Source organism: Oncorhynchus mykiss, chromosome 32 (assembly GCF_013265735.2).
Source record: "Oncorhynchus mykiss isolate Arlee chromosome 32, USDA_OmykA_1.1, whole genome shotgun sequence".
NCBI classification, from domain to species: Eukaryota; Metazoa; Chordata; class Actinopteri; order Salmoniformes; family Salmonidae; genus Oncorhynchus; species Oncorhynchus mykiss.
In genome coordinates this window covers 30524102-30546558 of record NC_050572.1, presented here as the reverse complement: position 1 = coordinate 30546558, position 22457 = coordinate 30524102, and the positions used below count along the sequence as shown (strand labels likewise).

Here is a 22457-nt window from a genome sequence, read left to right as displayed (position 1 = left end):
GTCCCATGTCGACTCAACTTTTCTCTGTGACTTAAATCCCTTAAATGTGTTTTTTTCCTTTTATGACTTCCAGGTACTGACTTCCCCGGCTCCTTATTGTTTCTCTCTAAAGTGCCTCAGGCGAGTGTAAAAGAGATGTGTTGGGTGGCAGTACTGTGTCATCTTAAATACCTTCCGGAAGAAACCTGCCATGCCCCCTTTATCGAGTTCCCAGGTGCCTCAGAGAAATTGGAGGCTTAATTCTATAATACATCCGAAACTGTTAAGTCCCTCACAAATCCCGATTTTTAATGACAATGTCCTTTATTCTCTATATTTTGGCAAGAGAAGTGACTAAGCCTACTGTATATACCCATGTCCAATGGTAACTTAAATTTGAAGCTATTCCTACTGGGATTAAATGTGCTGAGCGTCAATTCTCTGAGTTTTTTTTTTTTTTCTCCAAATAGTCAGATGCCATTGGCTACTGATCTCTGAACTTGTGGAGGACAATTGCTCTGGCCTATCTGCGATGGCATATAAACTCACTGTAATATATAATGTGTATGTTACATTATCTAATGAAATCATTGGATTGGGCAGAGGATATTAGATTTTGCTATCATCAAAACAATACATTGAGTTCTCTACCGGTCACACCGGTGTACCTATGATACTATTTAACCAATGATTTATGGCACATGACATACGCAACACTTATGACTATACTATGACACCTGTCATTACCAATCCATGACATTCAAGAGATTCATAATATTATTTGATTGACTGATGTGTACGGTTTTGGGAAACTATTTGGCCGTTCAAGTAAAAGAGAGTTTGAGATTATATATTCTCTCTCATACCCCGTATAGATTTTTTTTTTCTTCTCTGTGGCCCCCTGTGTCCACAACACATAACCGTCCCGTAATTGAGTTGAAAGGAGTAAACGTTTGATTCCTGAGGTCCACGAATCCCCCTGGAATCCAGTGTGCTGTGTTCGAGGCAAAGCTATGCAAATCTGCTTAACTGTGCCTCCCGATGTTGCCGTCTGCTCTGCAGGTAGCTGCATTGTGGCCTTACTTATGATTACAGCGATTTACATAGTCTAAGCGCTAGGGCCGCTCTAAGATCATTAACAAAAGGGGAAGGCCGTCACCAGAAACAAACTGCTATGAGAAGACAGAGAAGCTTAACAGGCGCTATTGTGCCAAACCCACAAGTTTCTCCACTCCGTTGTCACGTGAATCTCTTCAAAGTGCAGCTTGTTGTTTGTGGGTCCCTGTGACACATTACCTTGTTTCTGTGACTTCGTTAATGCTCATTGGTGTGTGTCATCAAGAGGCTGACAGACAAAAACACACAATTTGACAGTCAACAGGAGTGTCTCTAAATCAGTGATAGACAAACTACATATGAAAGGTCATGTCTTGACCACTTAAAACACAAACATTTTTTTCTGAGGGTCAGGTTATCTTGAAGTCGAGAATTTACATATCCACTACGAATAAATAAAAATGTATGTTTTCCTCCATGATGCTACATAGCCTTATTGGGAAAAAAACTCAAATTTAACAAAGCAGAATTCAGGTTTAGAGTTTATTTTACAATTGCAAAAAAAAAAAAAACAATACTTTCATGATTTAGAGGATAGAATTCTCAACAGTATTAATGATAAAACATTGAAATGTATAATTTATTGTGCATTGCATGTTTATTTTAACATACAGTACCATGCATCAGAAGAGATGGGCCCGTGTAGTTATATTTAACCATGTAAACCACAACGAAGGACTTACTTTTCATTGAAAAAGGAAATGTTCTGGCTCTACAGTATATATATATATATATATACTGTATATATTTATACCTATATACAGTACATAGTTATTTATTTTTTCCATATTTTCTATAAAGTGACAATAGAAAAATGCACACAGTACAAAGAATGTTGAGCGCCTGCAAATAGCAAGATATGATTACATACATTTACACATACTTGCTGATCATTTATATATTTATCAGTTTTAAAACCTCATTTACAAGTTGAAACTGAAGCGGCACACAATAATAAAACTACAACGGGTATCAAAGCAAATATGGCAATACCACCATTAAATAATACTTGATTAGTGAAACAGATATGCAGAGAAAAGCTGAACATATTCATGAGTATTCTGTTCTTTCTGCAGTTTGTCATTAGGCCTACATATCATCCTTTAACATGTTCTACCCCATATGCAATTTTGAGGTGATCAGGAGGAGTGAGAATCTAAACGTTGAAATATCAGTGCCATTTGAGTTTATTTTAACAATCCTAATGTGTACCTCTTCATAGTAGCCCAAGTGCAGAAATCCTTCTTACTTTTTCTCTTAAAATGTATTTCCAATATGATTAGTTGAAAACAACAAAAAAACCTTCCTATCAATCATATATTTTCAGAATTTGTGTGTTTGCGTCAATTATTATTTTTTTAAACATTGGTTTAATCTTAATTCACTGAAAAACATGCACAGACAAAAGATCCTAAAGATCATAGAAACGATCCGCTAAATGTGTGTTGAAAAATAAAAAGACAACTAAAACAAAAACAGAACATGGCCCAGTTCTATGACAGCAGTTACTTCGGACTGATTCCACAAAGTCTCAGTTGAGATGCAGTGCAGTATTGAGATATAGTGCAACGGTTCAGTAATCAGTCATGCCATCAGCTTCGTCCACCCCATCTAGGCTTTATCAAACTTTTCTAGTTCAGTGACAAAGACGAGGTGGTCCTCCGGCGACTTGCCGTGCGTTTTGCTAAGGTGAAGCTTGACCGCGTGCTTGCTGACAAAGGTCCGATTGCAAAGCGTGCACTGAAATACAGAGCCCGAGTCTTCCTCGGTAAGTCCCAGGGAACTGAAAGTCTTCTCTGTTATCATTCTGGTAACTGCCTGCTGCTCCCTAATGTGATCTATTGAAAGCTTGGAGAGGTCCTTCATGCTAAAGCCTAAGTGGGACTCCAAATGATTTATGTAAGAGGAAGGAGTCCTAAACTGAGAGGCACAGTCACTGCATAGAAACAGGGGCTGGCCCGAGTCAATGTTCTTCAGGAATTTTGTCCCGCCTGTCCGCCTCAGCTGGTACTTGACGTTGGCCAGCCAATGGGAGATAGTGGTCAAGGAGAGACCGGTGAACTTGCAGATGTGGACCCGCTCCTGGGGGCCTAGGTCAGTCATGACGAACTTGCCGTCAGACGTCTCCCGGAGACAGGAGGTAAACTGGGCCTGAAGGATGAGGAGGTGCTGAGGATTCCAGTTGGACTGCCGGCCTTTCCTTTTCTGGACTGCAGAGAGCTCCTCCAAGCCATCCTCGAAGGCGCTGTTGTCCGCATCAGATTTCTCAGAGATGGAGGACGGAGTGGAGGATTTGGGCGTCAGACGGCCAGTCAGGTTCTTGACCATGTCGGAGATGTCCATCAAAGCATTTTGGGACGACAGAGATTCAGACAAGCTTGAGAGGATAGGTCTGTTGCTGTTATTGGTATTACAGTTGGGAGTGCTGTTTAGTGTAGTGAAGGTGCTGTTGCTGTTATTGGTATTACAGTTGGGAGTGCTGTTTAGTGTAGTGAAGGTGCTGTTCGCAGTTAGTCCGTTAGTGACTTTGGATTTCGTCAAGTCCATGGGCTGGTCATTGTTGTCATAGAATGGATTGATTGACTGAACCGGTTTGACCTGAGTGGAGATGTTCATGGGCTTCTCCAGCATGTTGTTAGTGATCTTGTACAGCTTCGACAGAGGGTCTAGATAGGGGGTGGCCGTCTTTGAGGCCTTTCCCAAGTGATTGTTCATGATGGACTGCAACGCACTGAGGGGGTTGACAAAAGGCTGCTCCGGTGAGTGATCAGTGATGATTCCCAAGCTGTTACAGCTGTTTCCAACTGCCGTTTTTGGCACGTCTGTTCCGTTCTTCGTTGACAAATTAGCTTTGTTGTCTTTTGCCTCTCCCTCTCTGCTTCTAGGCTCACTCTGATCCTCTACGGCAATGTTTTTCACTGGCTTGTTGAGGCTATCCACCTTGGGTGAGCCCCTCCTCTCCTTGGACAGTGGAGAGGGTGACTTGGCAGATCTCGCTTTGAATTTATTTTCGGAAGTCTTATCCTCCTTCTCCTTCTTCACAGTGACCTTCCCTGTGACTTTTTCCACCAGCTCTTCCATGGCCAACACATTGTTCTTGTGGCTTGGAGGTGGGGAAGGGCTGCTCGGAGAGTGGATCAGATTGCTGGAGTCAGAGGACATCATCTTCAAGCTGCTAGTGCTGAACAAGGGTTGAACCACCTGGACACTCTGCATGGAGGACTTCAAAGACCCATGGAGCTGGTAGGCAGCGTGGATGCTAGGGTAGCCAGCACCACCCCAAGTGGGTGTGCCAGTCTGGGCCTTGCTGATTGCACTTGACACAGTGAACTCTAAGGACTTCAGGATATCCAGACCTCCTTTGGGAGTCTCCTCCAGGTCTTCCTCTGTGAGATACTTGTAATGTCCACCCTTGCCAGGTTTCTCGCATTTCTCAGTTGGATCCTCTTTCTCCTCTTTGATCTTCTTCTCTGGTTCACTCATCTCCATGTTCTCCTCATGCTCCTCCCCTTTCTCTTCAGTGGAGGAGGAGTGCAAGGGAGGAGAATCAGGCTGTGACTTCACATTGGACACCGGGAGTCGTGTAGAGGTCGGAGGGAGAGGAATGGACTGTATATTTTCCTCAACCACGGGGTCAAACACCAACTGCTTCCCCTTTTTGGATGCCGAGTTGGTCACTTTCAGAAAGTGTCCTGTGACCATCATGTGGGCTGTCAGTTGTTGCAGGGTGTCGTGGGAACTCCCGCACTCCATGCATTTGAGGATCTGGGCCTTACGTGCCTCAAACTGCCAGGTGTAACTGGCGCCATTTTGGTAGCCGTAGCGGTTATTTGCTGTGACATAGGGGTTAACCACTTTCTGGTCTTTTGAGGTCTCTCCCAGGTGTACACCAGGTGTGTTGTGGACAGACTCTGGTGAGCATGGGGACACCAAGTCCTGAAATGCTCTTTTTCTGGTAGGGGGCACCAGCTTTGAGACGAGGGCTGACATGGGTTCTTTTAGAGGCACTTTCTGGTAGTGTTTTGTTTTGATCATGTGGACGCTCAGGTCCTGCAGGGATTCAAAGGAGTGTCCGCAGTACATGCACTTGAGCACCTTTTGAGCGTCCTCCTTGCCTTCCATCTCCATGAGGGAGCGCTTACGGGGCTTAGACCACCTCTTTCCCCGCTCCTCCTCCTTGTCTTTGTTGTCATCACGGTAGTGGCCCGACTCACTCATGTGCACCGTGAGCCCCACCAGTGTGTCATAGGCTCCACTGCAATCCTTGCATCGGAACTTGCTGGCACCGGTGAACACCGGGCCGTAGAGCTTGTTGTTCTGCCGGTACAGCTGCACAGTGCTGAAGAGGCTTGGCTCGGGGAGGAGATTGTATGGTGTATGCTGAAGAGTTTTGGCCAAAGCAGCTTGGTGCCAGTCGTAGGCCACTCCACCGGTGCTGCCAGTGTTGGTAGTATTAGCGGTGCTTGTAGCACTAGTGTTGCTGGTAGTGTTGGCAGGGGCAGAGGTGCCACTGCTGCTGTTGCTGTTGGTGTGGTTATTATTGTTCACAAGGCTGTTAGCATGACTGTTAAGGATAACGTTGCTCCCCTTGTGGCTGCTTCCATTGCTGTTGCTGATCACACTGCTGACCTTGTTGCTGTTACTTCTCAGCATGTCCATGGTGATGCTGGACCAAGAGGCTTCAGAGATCAGGTTAGCATAGACGGCTTTCATCTGCGCCAGGCTGTCCTGCAGAGACAGGCCGTTGGGGACCTTCAGGTGTTCTACTTCTCCTCTGACTGCCTCCTCCTCCTCCTCCTTATCAAGTCCGTCCTTGGAGGGAGTACTCTGGAAGTCAATAAGCTGGTCGCTCGTATCACTTAGCGGAGAGGCATAGCCGGCGTCCGGGTTGGTCCCATTGCTGAGCGGGGAGTTCTGGAAGCTGAATCGGTCCCCGGCGTCGTCATCCTCATTGCAGAGGTACTCGCCGTCATGGCCGTCTAAGGAGAGGCCGTCGTCCTGCAGGTGCTCCTCATCGATCTTGTCATCAGCCTTAAATTCCTCCTCGTCCCCGTAAGCTGAAAAACACAAGATGAGAGGAAAAAGGGACATCAGCCAACTCATCGGGGCAGAACATCCCATCAGATGTGTATAGAGATTCTTGATGTGTTTATCCCGTAATGCGTGTCTGTGTTTAACGTGTGTATACCCTGCATGTCTGTGTCTCTGAGTGTGTAAGAGGGGGTGGGTGCAATGATTCTTAAGATATTTTAGTCAATAGTCCTGGCGGAGGATGCTGCTTTGCAATTATAAAAGTGGCAAACGTCCATATCTTGACGATGATAGATAGTCCCCTACACTGTGCAGCCTAACGAAGGCATCAAACAGTATGGCTCAGCAAGGGTAAAGGAGAACACAGATGAGCAAGAGGAATATTTCCCCTTGAGTTCAAAAACTAGGGACACAAGCACAATTCTACATGATGGAAAACCAGTTCCCAAAGCAGCAGATGCATATTAATCAACAGCGAGAGTCCACTGCGTTTGACAAAAAAGGTCAGTAGCCTACATTCAGTATGTTAGAACTCTCGTGTTTGTTGCTTTGTCGTGCTTTTATGTTTCAACTGCACGCTGTCATACACTCTATATGGATGTATACTGTTGAATGCAAAGATACAAAAGAAAGTTGACCGTCTTAAATCCTATCCATTTCAAATATCCAAATGATTAGACTGCCCAGGAAAAAAAAGTGACCCCAACAGTCACAAGCCAGTTCATGTACTAAAATGGCTTCCTCTCTCCTAGATGGAGGGCACAGACTCTCTCTGACTTTGAACCAGTCTCTGCTGCCACTGTGCCACTCACACCCTGCCCATGACGTGTGACATAGCGATAGCGGGTGAGCGTGCCAGGCCCTCGGCTGGGATGGCTCAGAGTTGGCATTGGCAGTGGAAGTCCTCACAGTATGACGCGTGGAAATTGCCGGTGGACATGACATGCCATGTTGTCACCGTCCATGCTGTACTAGTTCTCAGGGAGTCAAGTGTGCCGGCTTGCGGGGAGAAGGGAAACAGTGTTACCCACAGAGGATGGGGAGCGTGAGTTCTGTGTATACTTTCTCCACACAGAATGACTGTCAAGGTTATATCAAGGTTCCTCTACATTTAATCATAGTACTTTTTAGTATTTATTTGACCTATATGTTTATAAAAATACATGTTTTCTTCAATACCAAAAAGATGATTCAGTCCTGAGGTAGTTCATCAGATAAAGGACGATTAAATGTTTTAAATGAGTAACAACAGCATGGCTATGGTATGTGGCTAATGAAATAGCATTTTCCTCTGGATTTGACACTTTTTAAGTGTTGCCAGCCTCGAAAAGAAAATAATGGAACTCTTTGTCGGGGCACAAGATGAGAGAAAAATACTCCATCCATACCATTTACTTAATGACCATTATGGAACAGGACCGAGCACTTAACAAGGCACTGCCTGTGTTGATCAGCTGCCTGAGTGGTTATCTTTAATGGCAGACAAACGACACGGGATTCCAACCCCTGTAGCTATGCAGGAATTATGGCAGAAATGTTACTTTGAGAATAAGCCTATAGACAGTGTCAACTGTCTCTCAAGTGTAATTCCAGGCCCTCTGAACTCCGAGACAATGTCAGACATCAACTTTCTCTAAACTGCAATAAGTAACAAATTAAGCGTTGTAGAGGAAAGTATTTCCAACTGTCAAACCTGTTAGAATTTTGCAATATTATGTAATGTTTCATTCAATATGACAATGTGCTGCATGGTAATCGTGAAGGAGAAATACATTGAGAAAAGGACAGACAGAGGGAGCGAGAGAGTGAAAGAGAGACAGAGACAGACAGATGGAGACAGAGCTCAGGCAGTTCACCTTATCCTCTCCCATAAGATGCTTGTCCAAGGTGCCAGTATCAGTCTCTAGCGAGGAGGCAGATGTGCTGTCAGCTCCAGAACAGCGTGTTGCCGCTCAGGCCCATAATCAGAGAAGACATAATACCTGATGTTTGTGAGCTGCCATTTACTGCTGCCTGGGAAAAGCTGGAGGGCCATAAGCAACTGCGACTACGGTGTGTGTGTGTGTGTGCTGGTATACAGTGCCTTGCGAAAGTATTCGGCCCCCTTGAACTTTGCGACCTTTTGCCACATTTCAGGCTTCAAACATAAAGATATAAAACTGTATTTTTTTGTGAAGAATCAACAACAAGTGGGACACAATCATGAAGTGGAACGACATTTATTGGATATTTCAAACTTTTTTAACAAATCAAAAACTGAAAAATTGGGCGTGCAAAATTATTCAGCCCCTTTACTTTCAGTGCAGCAAACTCTCTCCAGAAGTTCAGTGAGGATCTCTGAATGATCCAATGTTGACCTAAATGACTAATGATGATAAATACAATCCACCTGTGTGTAATCAAGTCTCTGTATAAATGCACCTGCACTGTGATAGTCTCAGAGGTCCGTTAAAAGCGCAGAGAGCATCATGAAGAACAAGGAACACACCAGGCAGGTCCGAGATACTGTTGTGAAGAAGTTTAAAGCCGGATTTGGATACAAAAAGATTTCCCAAGCTTTAAACATCCCAAGGAGCACTGTGCAAGCGATAATATTGAAATGGAAGGAGTATCAGACCACTGCAAATCTACCAAGACCTGGCCGTCCCTCTAAACTTTCAGTTCATACAAGGAGAAGACTGATCAGAGATGCAGCCAAGAGGTCCATGATCACTCTGGATGAACTGCAGAGATCTACAGCTGAGGTGGGAGACTCTGTCCATAGGACAACAATCAGTCGTATATTGCACAAATCTGGCCTTTATGGAAGAGTGGCAAGAAGAAAGCTATTTCTTAAATATATCCATAAAAAGTGTCGTTTAAAGTTTGCCACAAGCCACCTGGGAGACACACCAAACATGTGGAAGAAGGTGCTCTGGTCAGATGAAACCAAAATTGAACTTTTTGGCAACAATGCAAAACGTTATGTTTGGCGTAAAAGCAACACAGCTCATCACCCTGAACACACCATCCCCACTGTCAAACATGGTGGTGGCAGCATCATGGTTTGGGCCTGCTTTTCTTCAGCAGGGACAGGGAAGATGGTTAAAATTGATGGGAAGATGGATGGAGCCAAAAACAGGACCATTCTGGAAGAAAACCTGATGGAGTCTGCAAAAGACCTGAGATTGGGACGGAGATTTGTCTTCCAACAAGACAATGATCCAAAACATAAAGCAAAATCTACAATGGAATGGTTCAAAAATAAACATATCCAGGTGTTAGAATGGCCAAGTCAAAGTCCAGACCTGAATCCAATCGAGAATCTGTGGAAAGAACTGAAAACTGCTGTTCACAAATGCTCTCCATCCAACCTCACTGAGCTCGAGCTGTTTTGCAAGGAGGAATGGGAAAAAATGTCAGTCTCTTGATGTGCAAAACTGATAGAGACATACCCCAAGCGACTTACAGCTGTAATCGCAGCAAAAGGTGGCGCTACAAAGTATTAACTTAAGGGGGCTGAATAATTTTGCACGCCCAATTTTTCAGTTTTTGATTTGTTAAAAAAGTTTGAAATATCCAATAAATGTCGTTCCACTTCATGATTGTGTCCCACTTGTTGTTGATTCTTCACAAAAAAAATACAGTTTTATATCTTCATGTTTGAAGCCTGAAATGTGGCAAAAGGTCGCAAAGTTCAACGGGGCCGAATACTTTCGCAAGGCACTGTAAATGTGTATGAACATCCATCGCTGTGCTAGCGTGTACTGAATATGTGTAGACGTACACACAAAAGATAATACTACACTATTGCTCACATAATACCTGCAATCTATCTGTCCAATATTACAACTATGCCTACCCCAGAGCCCGACATTACACCCTTTCAAAAAGAATCAAATTCAAGCCAATGTCAAAAATATATAAAAATCAACAGTCGGTGCATTGTCAAGAGCATCCCGTATTTCATTTCATTAGAGCGTTTGGTTGAGTACCTCAAAGCACTGAAAACTCCCCCATCACGCTTACTCTCTCGCTGTCTCTAAATAGCTCATCACACTAAAGAACGCGCACCCCCCCCCCCCCAAAAAAATTGCCGTCTCCACTATAGTTACCCGTAGCTCTTAATGAGTGGAATGGGTAAAGAGAGACAGCTTCGACAGAAAAGACAGACAAGACAACCTGACATCTCTTAAAAATAAAGTAAAGTATTTTCCTGCACACACCTCAGCCCAGACCCCCCCCCCACCGACACACACACTTCCCCCGACATCCCCAGTCTGCTGCCTCTACCTCGACAGCCATCAAATCAAATCAAAATCGGTTTTGTCACATGAGCCGAATACCGCGAAATGCTTACTTGCAAGCCCTTAACCAACGGCGCAGTTCAAGTGTCGAATCATGTATCAGTGTCAGGTGTTCGGGTCAGGGTGGTGGGTGTCAAGTGTCCACAAAACGAGCCTTTCTTTCTAAGCGAAAGAAGAAAAAACAACAACATAGAAGTCAGACATTTTTTCCTTCTTCTCTCCCTCCTCTTTTTTGCCATCTGTGGGGAGAAAGGGAAAGAGCTCCTGGTGCCACCGGCGGCTAATAAGGCAATCAGAGATGGGGAGATGCTGACACTACTCGTTGAGCCGCCCGCTTTCAAGCCTCACTCAGAACAATGGAGCGAGGGGAGAGAGGGGAGAGGGGGAGGATTAAAAATGGGGCAGGGAAGGAAGGGGGATGCTGTTGTGGTTGTCAGTCAAAAAAAATTGAGAGAAAATAAAAAATAAGCCCACTTTGTGCTGTCATGGAGAATGGAAGAGGAAAAGGTTTGTAACAAAAAAAAAAAGAGGGAAAAAAAGGTGCATTTAGGAGTTAGCTGACAGAGGTGTGAGCAGGAGTCTGTCTATGGGTGGGTCTGAAATGGTAGAGGGGAAAGTATGTGAAATTGACTGTAACCTGAGGCAGCAAGACACAAAGTAGAAGGTGTGCATTTGTATGTGTGCTTGTGCGCGTGAGGGTTAGTTTGTAAGCATTTATTCCTATCTATCCACCTGGTGTGCTAGGGAGATATTCTGTGTGCATCTATCCATCAGGTGTGTCCCTGTGTGTGTGTGTGTGTGTGTTTGTCTCACTACATTCATGTGTTTCTTGTATCTGACAACCCATGTGTGTGTTTGTCACTTAAGTGCTTGTGTCAGTGTCAATGACATGTGTTAGTATGTGTGTGTCGGTGTGTGTGTGTCAAACACAGAGGGGACGCGTGACGGATGTGGAAAGAAGAGGGAGAGCAGGCCATCTGCGTCCAGAGACGAGCCTGTCACTTTGGCCCGGGCTTCCTCCAGACAGGTGACACCTCGGCAGGACACTACCGGGCCTTTGCTGTCACACACACACGCGAACACACACGCGAACACACACGCACACACCACCCCTAAGTGTATAGTACATAGATAAAAACAGACGGACATTCTCACAGTCACTCACACGGAAACATGTACAAGCCTTCTCTATGCCAAGCTCCAATCTGCGATACAATACTACATTTATCGAAATAAATTGTCATCCATTATAGCTAAGCATAAAAATAACCTTTGTACTCTCGCAGTACTGTTTCCGCATTGTGTCTGTGGCACAGAGTTTGTGATACTATGCACAATGAATTCCCAACTAGCTGTGCTTTCTCTCACACGCACCACTGCGTTGACATTCTCAAAAAGGACATCGGAACAACTTGAGAATCAACTGCTTCAAAACAAATCAGGTTGAAATGAACTTTTGCTTTCCGAGAGAACCGGCAGTTTCTCTCTCCATACAATGTTAGATTAGAACGTCTGAAAAATGGAGTCATTTCACATACTGTATATTTCTCCTTGCTCGTTTCTCTTGTGCAAATCTGCCACTTAAACCCATAATGCTATCTGTCATGGGACGCTGAGGCTACACCATTTGGCTGGTGTCAAACTTAACCAAAGCCTTCGGGAGAGAAACAACGTGAGACAGGGAGCGAGTGCAGTTGAGCGAGAAGCAGCACCGCCGAATTGCAACTCACACACATGCCACACACACACACACACACACACACACACACACACACACACACACACACACACACCCCTCTCAACTCTCCTTATTTATTTACTCTGTCTCTGAGAAGAGGACCAATCCCGGCAGTCATTTGTGGTGCTAATGTCCAATTCCGCCTGCTCTCACTCCTCTGATTTAGCCTGTGTCGGGCTCTCTGCTATTCCAGACGGGCAACCGAGTCGCCGTTTAGACGCCCTTCAAAATGGGGGCTGAAACGTTGCGAGTCGTATTCCTTTCTCCCTGCTTCGCTTTGTCACCGGCCCCTCCGCTGTGATGGCTTTGGACAGGCCTGATCAGTGTGTGTCATTTGACCTGCATGTGTGTGTGCATCTGTGTGTGTGTGTGTGTGTGAGGGAGACGGGGACAGTGGCACAGGCTGTAAATAAAATGACATTATTATTTCCTCTGTCCTATCATGTAGAAAAGCCAATTATGGTAATGCAGAGCATGTCAGGGAGAATACAGCACAATCTCATTCTCCCTCTCCCCTTCTCTTTTGTCGTCTTCTTCTCTGGGACAGCCACTGCTGCACATGCCGGGGTGGTGTGATCCTGTCTGTTCCAAGCGCTAGTGGGCCCGATGCTAAAGCAAGCTGGCGTTTAGGCCTAGTGCCTACGTTCCCTAAGACTGAGGAAAAACAGACCTTTTCATGTACTTCTGTGTGTAAAAGGGTCGACAGCGTAGGCTTCATTTCGAGATGATTCTCAGTTCTCTTTGTAAAAAAATAAAATAAAATACCCACAGGGCATCCTATTTGTTGGGCATTTTATTTACTGTAATGGTGAGGACATCTTTGTTTTGTTCTTTACTCTCTCATGACTGCTGATGGTATACAATCTCCTTTAAGAAATAATGAAGGTATTATTCAGCAAGCAAAGTTTGAATGCTATTTCGGGTGTCCAAACCTATTTGCCACTCAATATGCCCAGGCACAACCATTAGCAGGGAAGAGCAATCCCAGAACCCGTCCCTGCATGAAGCCTTTTGCTAGGCCGTCATTGTAAATAAGAATTTGTTCTTAACTGACTTGCCTAGTTAAATAAAGGTTAAACAAATAAATTATCTTTTTCCACCATACCGTCCTTGCTTAGAGAGTTACCCTAAGCAGGGGTGGGGCTTTGAAATTCTGAGGCTTGTTTTACACAGACTCCACCCACCTCTCTCCAGTATAACGCCCCCTCCCACCTCTATAAGGTGACATTGATTTGTGTTGCCGTGGATTCTGTGGAGTCGTTGCTATAAATTAATATATGCTTTTCCCTCAACTTCCCCTTAGAAAAGTCTGTTCACAGTTCCACGCCCCCCAATCCCCGCCGCCCATGTGGAATAATTAACCATATGGCACAATACCTGCGGGGCCTCCAATAGCTGGTGTACTCTTCCAGCAGGACGTGCAAATTTACTCGGCTTTCCAAATCTTCATGAGGTGGAAGACAACAATGTTCGCTACGCAACTGAGTGCCCGTGTTCATTTTTGACAAGACATGTGAAATGTCGGATAAAGATAATAAAGATATGTGAAAGAAAAAAAGTTGTATTAAGACCATTTGATATGATACACCTTTTATCAAAAGGTATTATATTTGTGCCTTCTCATCCACCTTTCGAACAGGCCCCCATTCACATCGACGCGGCTGTAGTGGAGCGGGTCGAGAGTTTCAAGTTCCTTGGTGTCCACATCACCACAAACTATCAGGGTCCAAACACACCAAGACAGTCGTGAAGAGGGCACAACAACACCTTTTCCTCCCCAGGTCACTGAAAAGATTTGGCATGGGTCCCCAGATCCTCAAAAAGTTCTAAGGTGACACCGTAGAGAACATCGTAACCGAGCGGTATGGCAACTGCATCCGACCGTAAGGCGCTACAGAGGGTAGTGCAAACAGCCCAGTGCATCACTGAGGCCAAGCTTCCTGCCATCCAGGACTTATATACTGTCTGTGTCAGAGGAAGGCCCAATTGTCAGACCCCAGTCACCCAAGTCATAGACTGTTCTCTCTGCTTATCGCATGGCAAGCTGTACCAGAGCGCCAAGTCTAGGACCAAAAGGCTCCTTAACAGCTTCTACTTCTACCCCCAAGTGATAAGACTGCTGAACAATTCAGTCAATGGCCACCGGACATTGACCCCCCCCCCCCCCCCCCCCCCCTTCGATTTTACACTGCTGCTACTTGCTGTTTATTATCTATGCATAGTCATTTTACAAATTACCTTGACTAACCTGTACCCCCCGCACATTTTACGGTAAGATCTACCTACACCTGTTGTATTCGGCGCATTTCACGCTCGCACACACACACACACACACACACACACACAATGTAATGTCCACCCTTATGCAAAGGGTGGCCTACTTCGTCGTAGGTCTTTGTTTAAACCCTAAGGTTGTGCAGCACAATTTCCCTGTCATCTGCGAGTACATTAACTCGCTGGCCACAGCCAAATTATGCTAATGGCCTGCTAAAATGGGTCATATACTGTAGACCGTGCATTTTACATTAGCTTCAAACAATAGGGTAAGGGGAGGGGAGGTGACAGGACTATTGGGTTGTGGAGGGGGGAGTTCTATCATCTCTGACCACTGTGACATCCCCATCCAGAAGAGGGAGATAAGTCCGACATGAAGACATTACTAACGGTTTACTCACTGCATGTCTTCCACCTCACATTCTTAGTCATGGGAAAAGTTACCAACCGTGACCAGCCGTTTCCTAATTTATTATTATTATTATTTATTCTAATAAATAACACATTTTAGGGGGTAGATCAGCTTTAATATTGTAGCTTCTAACAATGCAATTGTCTACATCACTTCCAATCACCCAAAATATATATGCACATACATACAGTACCAGTCAAAAGTTTGGACACACCTACACATTCAAGGGTTTATCTTTATTTGTACTATTTTCTACACTGTAGAATAATAGTGAAGTCATAAAAACTATGAAATAACACATGGAATAATGTAGTAACCAAAAAAGTGTTCAACAAATCACTCTGCGGTCCAACTCATACCAAACCACTTCAATTGGGTTGAGGTCAGGTGATTGAGGAGGCCAGGTCATTTGATGCAGCATGCCATCACTCTCCTTCTTGATCAAATAGCCTTTATAGGAGGTGTGTTTTGGGTCATTGTCCTGTTGAAAAACGAATACTAGTCCCACTAAGCACAAACCAGATGGGATGGCGTATCGATGCAGAATGCTGTGGTAGCCATGCTGGTTAAGTGTGACCTGAATTTTAAATAAATCACCGACAGTGTCACTAGCAAAGCACCCCCACGACATCACACCTCCTCCTCCATGCTTCACTGTGGGAACCACACATGCGGAGACCATCCGTTCACCTACTCTGCGTCTCACAAAGACATGCCGGTTGGAACCAAAAATCTCAAATTTGGACTCATCAAACCAAAGGACAGATTTCCACCAGTCTAATGTCCATTGGACTTGGTCTTTTACCAAATAGGGCTATCTTCTATATACCACCCATATCTTGTCACAACACAACTGATTGGTTCAAACCCATTCACTTTTCACAAGGAAATTGTTAATTGATATGCATTCCAGGTGACTACTTCATGAAGCTGGTTGAGAGAATGCCAAGAGTGTGGAAAGCTGTCATCAAGGCAAAGGGTGGCTACTTTAGTAGCACACCTTTAAACTATTACGAACAAGCAGCATGAAAACTTAAAGTTAACTGATTCAGCAACAAACAAAAAAAAAACACTAAAAAATGCCACAAAAAAAACTTCTGGTAATCACTCATTTTAATCCCCTGCTCTTCGCTCCTGCATTGCAGTACATGTCTCTCTCCTTCCTTGTTCTCATTTTCTCCTGTCTCCCCTCCTCTGTTTGTCCATGTTCTCTGGGAGCCATCTTTGAGCAGCCATAGCGACGGGTGCAGTCTATAAATCACCTTTTCCCTCCACTGTCAACTCCAGGCTGCTCAGAGATGAGACAATGGCCATTATATCATAAGCACTGCAGAGCCAATCCCCGTCTAGCTGGCTGCTGTTAAAACCTATGCAACTACAAAGTCCCAAGGTTTCGCTAATGTTAGCGGAATGTTACTGAACATAATGGACTAGTATAGCATCTGCCCCCAATATCACTGCTTCTCTGAAATAATGCAACCAAAAAGGTCCTACCGTTTTGCTAATGTTAGTTGAGCGTTAGTGTAGCCTATGACTCCCACCTGGTAAAGGTTTGGGAGAAACTGACAGCAAGGTTTGGCTATTGTAGTTAGTGAAGCCTCTGCGTCGTCTAGAAATTTCTGAAGAGCTACATTTAAAAACCTATGGATTTGGAAAGGTTAACAAAGTCAATATTGGACTGCTTCTAGAGCCACTAGAAGCGCTCAGGTTTCGATAAGGGTAGGACTCCGCCAAACATGTTCTAGGATAAGCATTTCCTAAGAGCAGCTGCAGTGACATCCTTCCCAATTATCTGTGGCATTGGTAGGGCCAAATTGAATCATGTGGGGACATTATTTGTATCACTATCTACCTATTCATTCCACAGGTATTCTTTGACTTCAAGGAATTCCAGGGAGCTTGACGAAATCTAGTCCTTAGTGTTTCTATCCAGTCCTAGTCTTTTCTCTGCATGATCTAAACCTAAAAACACATTAAGACAAACTGAAATCCACATGTACAAGAGTTTTCCCTGGGGAAAAAAAGAAAACAAAAAAATAGGGCCTTTCCCTTTAAATCTCCCTCTGAAGTCACCTGTGTACAGCCCCCTGACAGTGGACCTTCCCTGGCCCAAACAACAGCTGCTCCCATCTCCTAGCAACAACCAGTTGATGGATGACCCCAAAGGTGGATAATTACCATAAATCACTCTTTCTGCGTAGGAGAGAAAATGGCGAGGGAGAGAAAACAAAAGGCTTTCTCGGATACACCTTTCCATGAACCCTGTTGCATCAGTCACACTTTATTTGGTTGAACATTTCCCCATGAGGAAGAGAAGTTAGACGGTTACTATCTCCCTGATTGGATAATCACCGGTTGCTGCCCAATCGGCTTGGCCATAACAAAAATGGCAGCAAATCAAAAAGGGACATTCAAACTTGTGTTGGACAGATCTTTGCGAGTTTCTCGAAAGTCAGAGGCAGTGTTTTTTTAGGGCCACATCCAGTGAATAGAGGCTGTAAAATGAAACCTGATAAGATGAATCGTGTAACAAAAAACTGCACTAGAGGAGGAGGGACAAAAGAAAACAAAGTGGACTGTGAAGGGAGAAAGGCAGCATGGAGGAGTGAATAGTGGTGAGAATGATGAGAGAGGGAGGGGGGGCAAGGAGAGGCCATGACCTCACCAGTTCTGTCTGGGTCTGGTTGCACAATAACCCATCAATCAACCCTTCCCTGTACCCTCAGTCCTCCCCTATATTCACATGGACTGTCTGCTTTGTACACCGCTGAGGAACAACATGCACACACACAGGACACACACACACACTCTTCCCTGAAACGGACCCTGTGTCTCTACGGGGAAAAACCCACACAGCCTGTAAATGAGTCAGATCAGAGACAGCAAAGCTGGATGCACAGGCAAACACATGTACACAGGCAAACACAGTGATTGCCAAATCGAAGTCACTGATCACATGAGAACATCGTCTTCATTCCACAAAACAATGCCAACTCCATTCCCATAAATGCAAACAACGTGACAGAAAATGTATCTTGTTACAGTATTGCACTGATCTGTGTGGTCAAACAGCCTCATTTATACCTTTTAAGTAAAGAGTAACTGGAAAGTTCCGCAATGAACAAAAAAGGGGACAAGAAAGAGTAACAATTCTGTCAGTTCACACTGGAGTGCGCGTGTGTTTATGTATGTGTGCTTGTGTTTATGTATGTGTGTGTGCGCGCAAAGGAGGTGGGGGGGCGTGAGGCCTTTTCCTGATGGCCGTGACAGTGAACTGACAAAAGAGGGAGGCAGAGGGGGAACGAGAGAGGCCCTGAAGGAGGAGAGACACTAAATCACAAACTGGCCTCTCACAGAAGAAACCACGTCACTGGGGATCAATACCCACATCTCTGATTGTGTGTGTGTGTGTGTGTGTGTGAGTGTGTGTATGTGTTGTGTGTGCGTGCGCCTGTTCACAGTGGTGTGTGTTGAGATTTCCCAGGGTAGGGACATGACTCTTAGTAAACCATCCATAACAGCTTAGGGGAGAGAGAGAGGGGAGGAGAAAGAGGACAGACAGACGCAGTAAGTGAAGGAATGTGCATGGTGAGAAATGGACAGAGTGACAGAGTGAAAGAGTGAGAGAGAGAGAGAGAGAGAAGCAGTAAGTGAAGGAGTGAGCATGGTGAGAAATGGACAGAGTGACAGAGTGAAAGAGTGAGAGAGAGAGAGAGCGAGAGAGAGAGAGAGAGCGAGAGAGAGAGAGAAGCAGTAAGTGAAGGAGTGAGCATGGTGAGAAATGGACAGAGCGAGAAAGAGTGAGAGAGAGCGAGAGCGCACACGAGAGAGAGACAGGAAACCATCGCTCAACACAACATAATATCGTACTGAGGGCAGACTATGGAGTGCTAGAACATTCTAGAAATGGAGACGAAAGAGAAGCTTACCTCCCTAGCAATTAAACTTTTGCACAGTCTCTGAAAGTGCCCTCTAACCAAGGGAATGGTGACTGTTGGGTTGATCTCAGAACAGTCGTGAAGAGAAATGTGTGTGTGTGTGTGTGTGTGTGTGTGGTGTGAGAGAGCGCACAGGGAGGGCAGTTAGTGAGTGATCCCTGTCAGCTTGCATGTGGCAGCCAAAATAAATTAGGCTTATGAAGACAAATGAAAAAGGGGGCCAGGCGAGTGACTTGGTGGGAGAGATGGAAAAGAGGAGGGGGAGAGTAGGAGAAGAGGAGGGGGAGAGTAGGAGAAGAGGAGGGGGAGAGTAGGAGAAGAGGAGGGGGAGAGTAGGAGAAGAGGAGGGGGGGAGTAGGAGAAGAGGAGGGGGCGAGATGGAGAAGAGGAGGGGGAGAGTAGGAGAAGAGGAGGGGGGGAGTAGGAGAAGAGGAGGGGGGGAGTAGGAGAAGAGGAGGGGGGGAGTAGGAGAAGAGGAGGGGGCGAGATGGAGAAGAGGAGGGGGAGAGTAGGAGAAGAGGAGGGGGAGAGTAGGAGAAGAGGAGGGGGAGAGTAGGAGAAGAGGGGGAGAGTAGGAGAAGAGGAGGGGGAGAGTAGGAGAAGAGGAGGGGGGGAGTAGGAGAAGAGGAGGGGGCGAGATGGAGAAGAGGAGGGGGAGAGTAGGAGAAGGCGGAGGATGGGCGGGGTTAGGGATGGGTGCATGTGAGATAGAGAAAAATAGAGAAAGAAGGAGAAGAGAGGGAGGGATATGTAGAGGACAGAAGGAAAAGACACGGACAGCTAGGAGAGACTGTGTGTCCGTATGTATTCCATCTGTGTATCGTACAGACTTTACTTTCTGTGCTCTCCATCTTCCTCGGTCTCTCTCCCCCTCTCTTCCTCTCTCAGGCAGTGTCATATGCGGTCCAGTCTGTGTAGTTTCCCAAGGCCTGGCCCCTCCATGATAAATGACACGTGTCATTCTGTCAGCCCCTGCCACTGGAGCTGAGAGGCCCCTTAGTGATGTATGACCCGGCCAAGCTGGGCTAAAGGAAATCAGGGCCATTTTGGCAGCGAGTACCAAAAGACCACAGCCCTTTATACGAGACCCTGTGTGTGTTCCTTTATATGAGACCCTGTGTGTGTGTGTGTGTTCAAACTTTGCAAGGAGATATTTGAGAACACACACTATCTGATACACACACCTTGTAGGAATGCGCGCGCCCGCACACACACACACACACACAGTGTAGAAAAGTACATCTCTCACATAATGAATTGTTCCACTCGTTCCATGAAACCCTATCCAATCTCCCTCCATCCACCCCAGAGACACTGACTTCATTTAATATACTGAATACCTCCAAATTGGACTGTTCATTTTATATCTCCTCAAGGGGAGTATAAGTACATGTGGGTGTCTACCTGCATGTGTGTGTGTGCGCGCGCTCTCTCTCGTGTGTGTGTGTGGTGCAATAGAAGCTGTCAGACATACTAGTAGAGGGAGACAAATCATAGTCATGGTCTTTCCAGCTGTTTCCCAAATGTGGTGTGCAGGGGAGAGTGAAAAGGCTTTACTTTGAGTTTTGTTGCTTGATGCTTCCCAGAGCCAGATAGCTGACAAACCAAGCGGAATGGGACACTGTGGCACCACACACACACACCTGGTCTGTCAACACCCTGCGCAAGCTGGAATAGGAACCAAGCTGATGCTAGCATCACACCAATGCATAGTGCACACACAGGCACACGCACACAGACACACGCACACAGACACACGCACACAGACACACGCACACAGACACACGCACACAGACATTCAACAGAAGACTGAACAGAAGTACAAAAAAACTACAACTGGGACATTCGATAGAATATCTTATTACGTAATTCACAATCGGTGAAAAAAGTTCCGTATCGCACCATAACATACAATCTGGTGTACCTGACAGATTTAAAAGATATCCAAATGAAGGACCAATGAAAAACAAAATACTTCACTGACAGAAGTCTCATCAACCATCCACACCTGCCATTTTCTCAGATGTCTGAAAAATCTAGTTGCCAGACTAAAACACACACAACAATGCACGGGTGTTGTGGGGACTGCGGTGGTAGTGGGGGTCGTGAACTTTGGATGACCCTATTTGATTGGGCGCTGGGCTGGGCTGAGACTCCGGGGGAAAAGGGAGAGAGAGAGAGAGAGAGAGAGAGAGAGAAAAGAGAGTCATTAAGGAGTGAGTGATGAGTGGCAGGCATGGCTGACCTCCTCCAGGCCTTTTCTCTCTCTCACACCCTCCCTCCCTCCCATTTGCCCTCTCTCCCTCTCTCTCTTACTGCTTCTCTTTCACTCCTCCTCCTCTCTCACTTGCTCCTCTCTCCCTACTTATCAGTTGCTTGCCTTTTTTCCATTCTCTCTATCCTGCTCATGCTCTTTCTCGCTCTCTCCTCTATGGCACTCTCCCACCCAACCTCCCCCTCACTGTTTCTCGCTCCTCCTCTCTTTACACTCACTCTGCTCAGCCCCTTTCTTCCTCTTCACCACTCCCCCTCTCACATCACGCCGTCCTCCCCAAGACTTAGACACTCTATCCCTCTATGCTGTAACGCACGCTCGCACTCACGCAGGGCTAATAGCCCTTCCATTATTGGCAACAAACAGACAGTGGATATTTCGAATTCTCTATCACCGGATTATCACTGCCACGACCAAGTGCGAGTAAACATCATCTGCAGAGCAGTGAAACGTCACACTTGCGTGGTGTGTTTGAGCTCTACTACATTTTAGTTGGGAGTGCGCAGCGTCAACACTCCAACACTACAAATCACCTTGCATCACATTGTCTGATCAAACGGATCCCGTCAAACTCGCACTGATAATTGGGTAAATTATCATTTGTTTCAATCCAACCAAAAGCATCTATAGTCAATTAACCTTTTAACGTCTGAGCCGGTGTCCTCACAGGCAGACACATACTGGAGGCGCCAACAACGAACCGGGGCAATGATTGCCGGATGACCAGAGATATTAAAAACATGGATGTTTGAGTCAGCCACAATAGTTAGCCAATGTTCAACTTAGCTAAATCACTGTCTGACTCTAGCTGTCTCGCTCTCTCAGTGTCAGACAGACAGAATTCAAATCATTGCAGATGGCTTGATTCGTTTTCCCCGCTGTGGGAGAGATGAACAGACCGCAGGAGTAGAAGACAGAGGGACGTACAGACAGACCACTTGAAAGACAGTCAGACAAACACAAGTCTTCAGACAGGCTGTATGAGAGATTGAGTGACAAGACAGACATGGGAAAGAGAGACAGACATATAAAGAACCACTGAAAGGGCATACAGACAATTTGAAAGACCGAGTCCGAACAACGCACAGTAAGCCGTACGAACAGACAGAGACAAGTCTTAAAGACTGTATGACAAACTACGTGACGGGGCAGACATGACACAGACAGAGAGACAGACCAAGACGGGGTCTGGAGGGTCTGGGGGCACCCCGCTGTTCCCTAAGACAGAAGACTTAGAGTCGAGCTTAGAGTCCCCCCCCCAGTGACTGACACTGTCTGAGTCTGCATTGGATCAAAGAAAGCTTTCGGACCATTTTGTGGCCACATGTGCCATCGAAAAAAACCAGACAAAAAGCAGTAAATTGCTCTCCTCCTTTCCCTCTCCAAAACCTATTGAGATTGTACAATG

At 45.6% G+C, this 22457-nt stretch overlaps 1 protein-coding gene across 1 annotated transcript in view; it reads right to left on the bottom strand.

Annotated features, from left to right (window-relative positions):
• Nucleotides 1–1564: 1564 nt before the first annotated feature.
• The window catches only part of LOC110488253 (teashirt homolog 1), a 35682-nt gene continuing 14789 nt past the window's right edge, over nt 1565–22457 (bottom strand). Inside the window, exon 2 of the mRNA XM_021560403.2 lies at nt 1565–6152. Coding sequence (XP_021416078.1) covers nt 2707–6152 — 3446 coding nt within the window. The 3' untranslated portion in view covers nt 1565–2706. The remainder of the gene's footprint in view (nt 6153–22457) is intronic.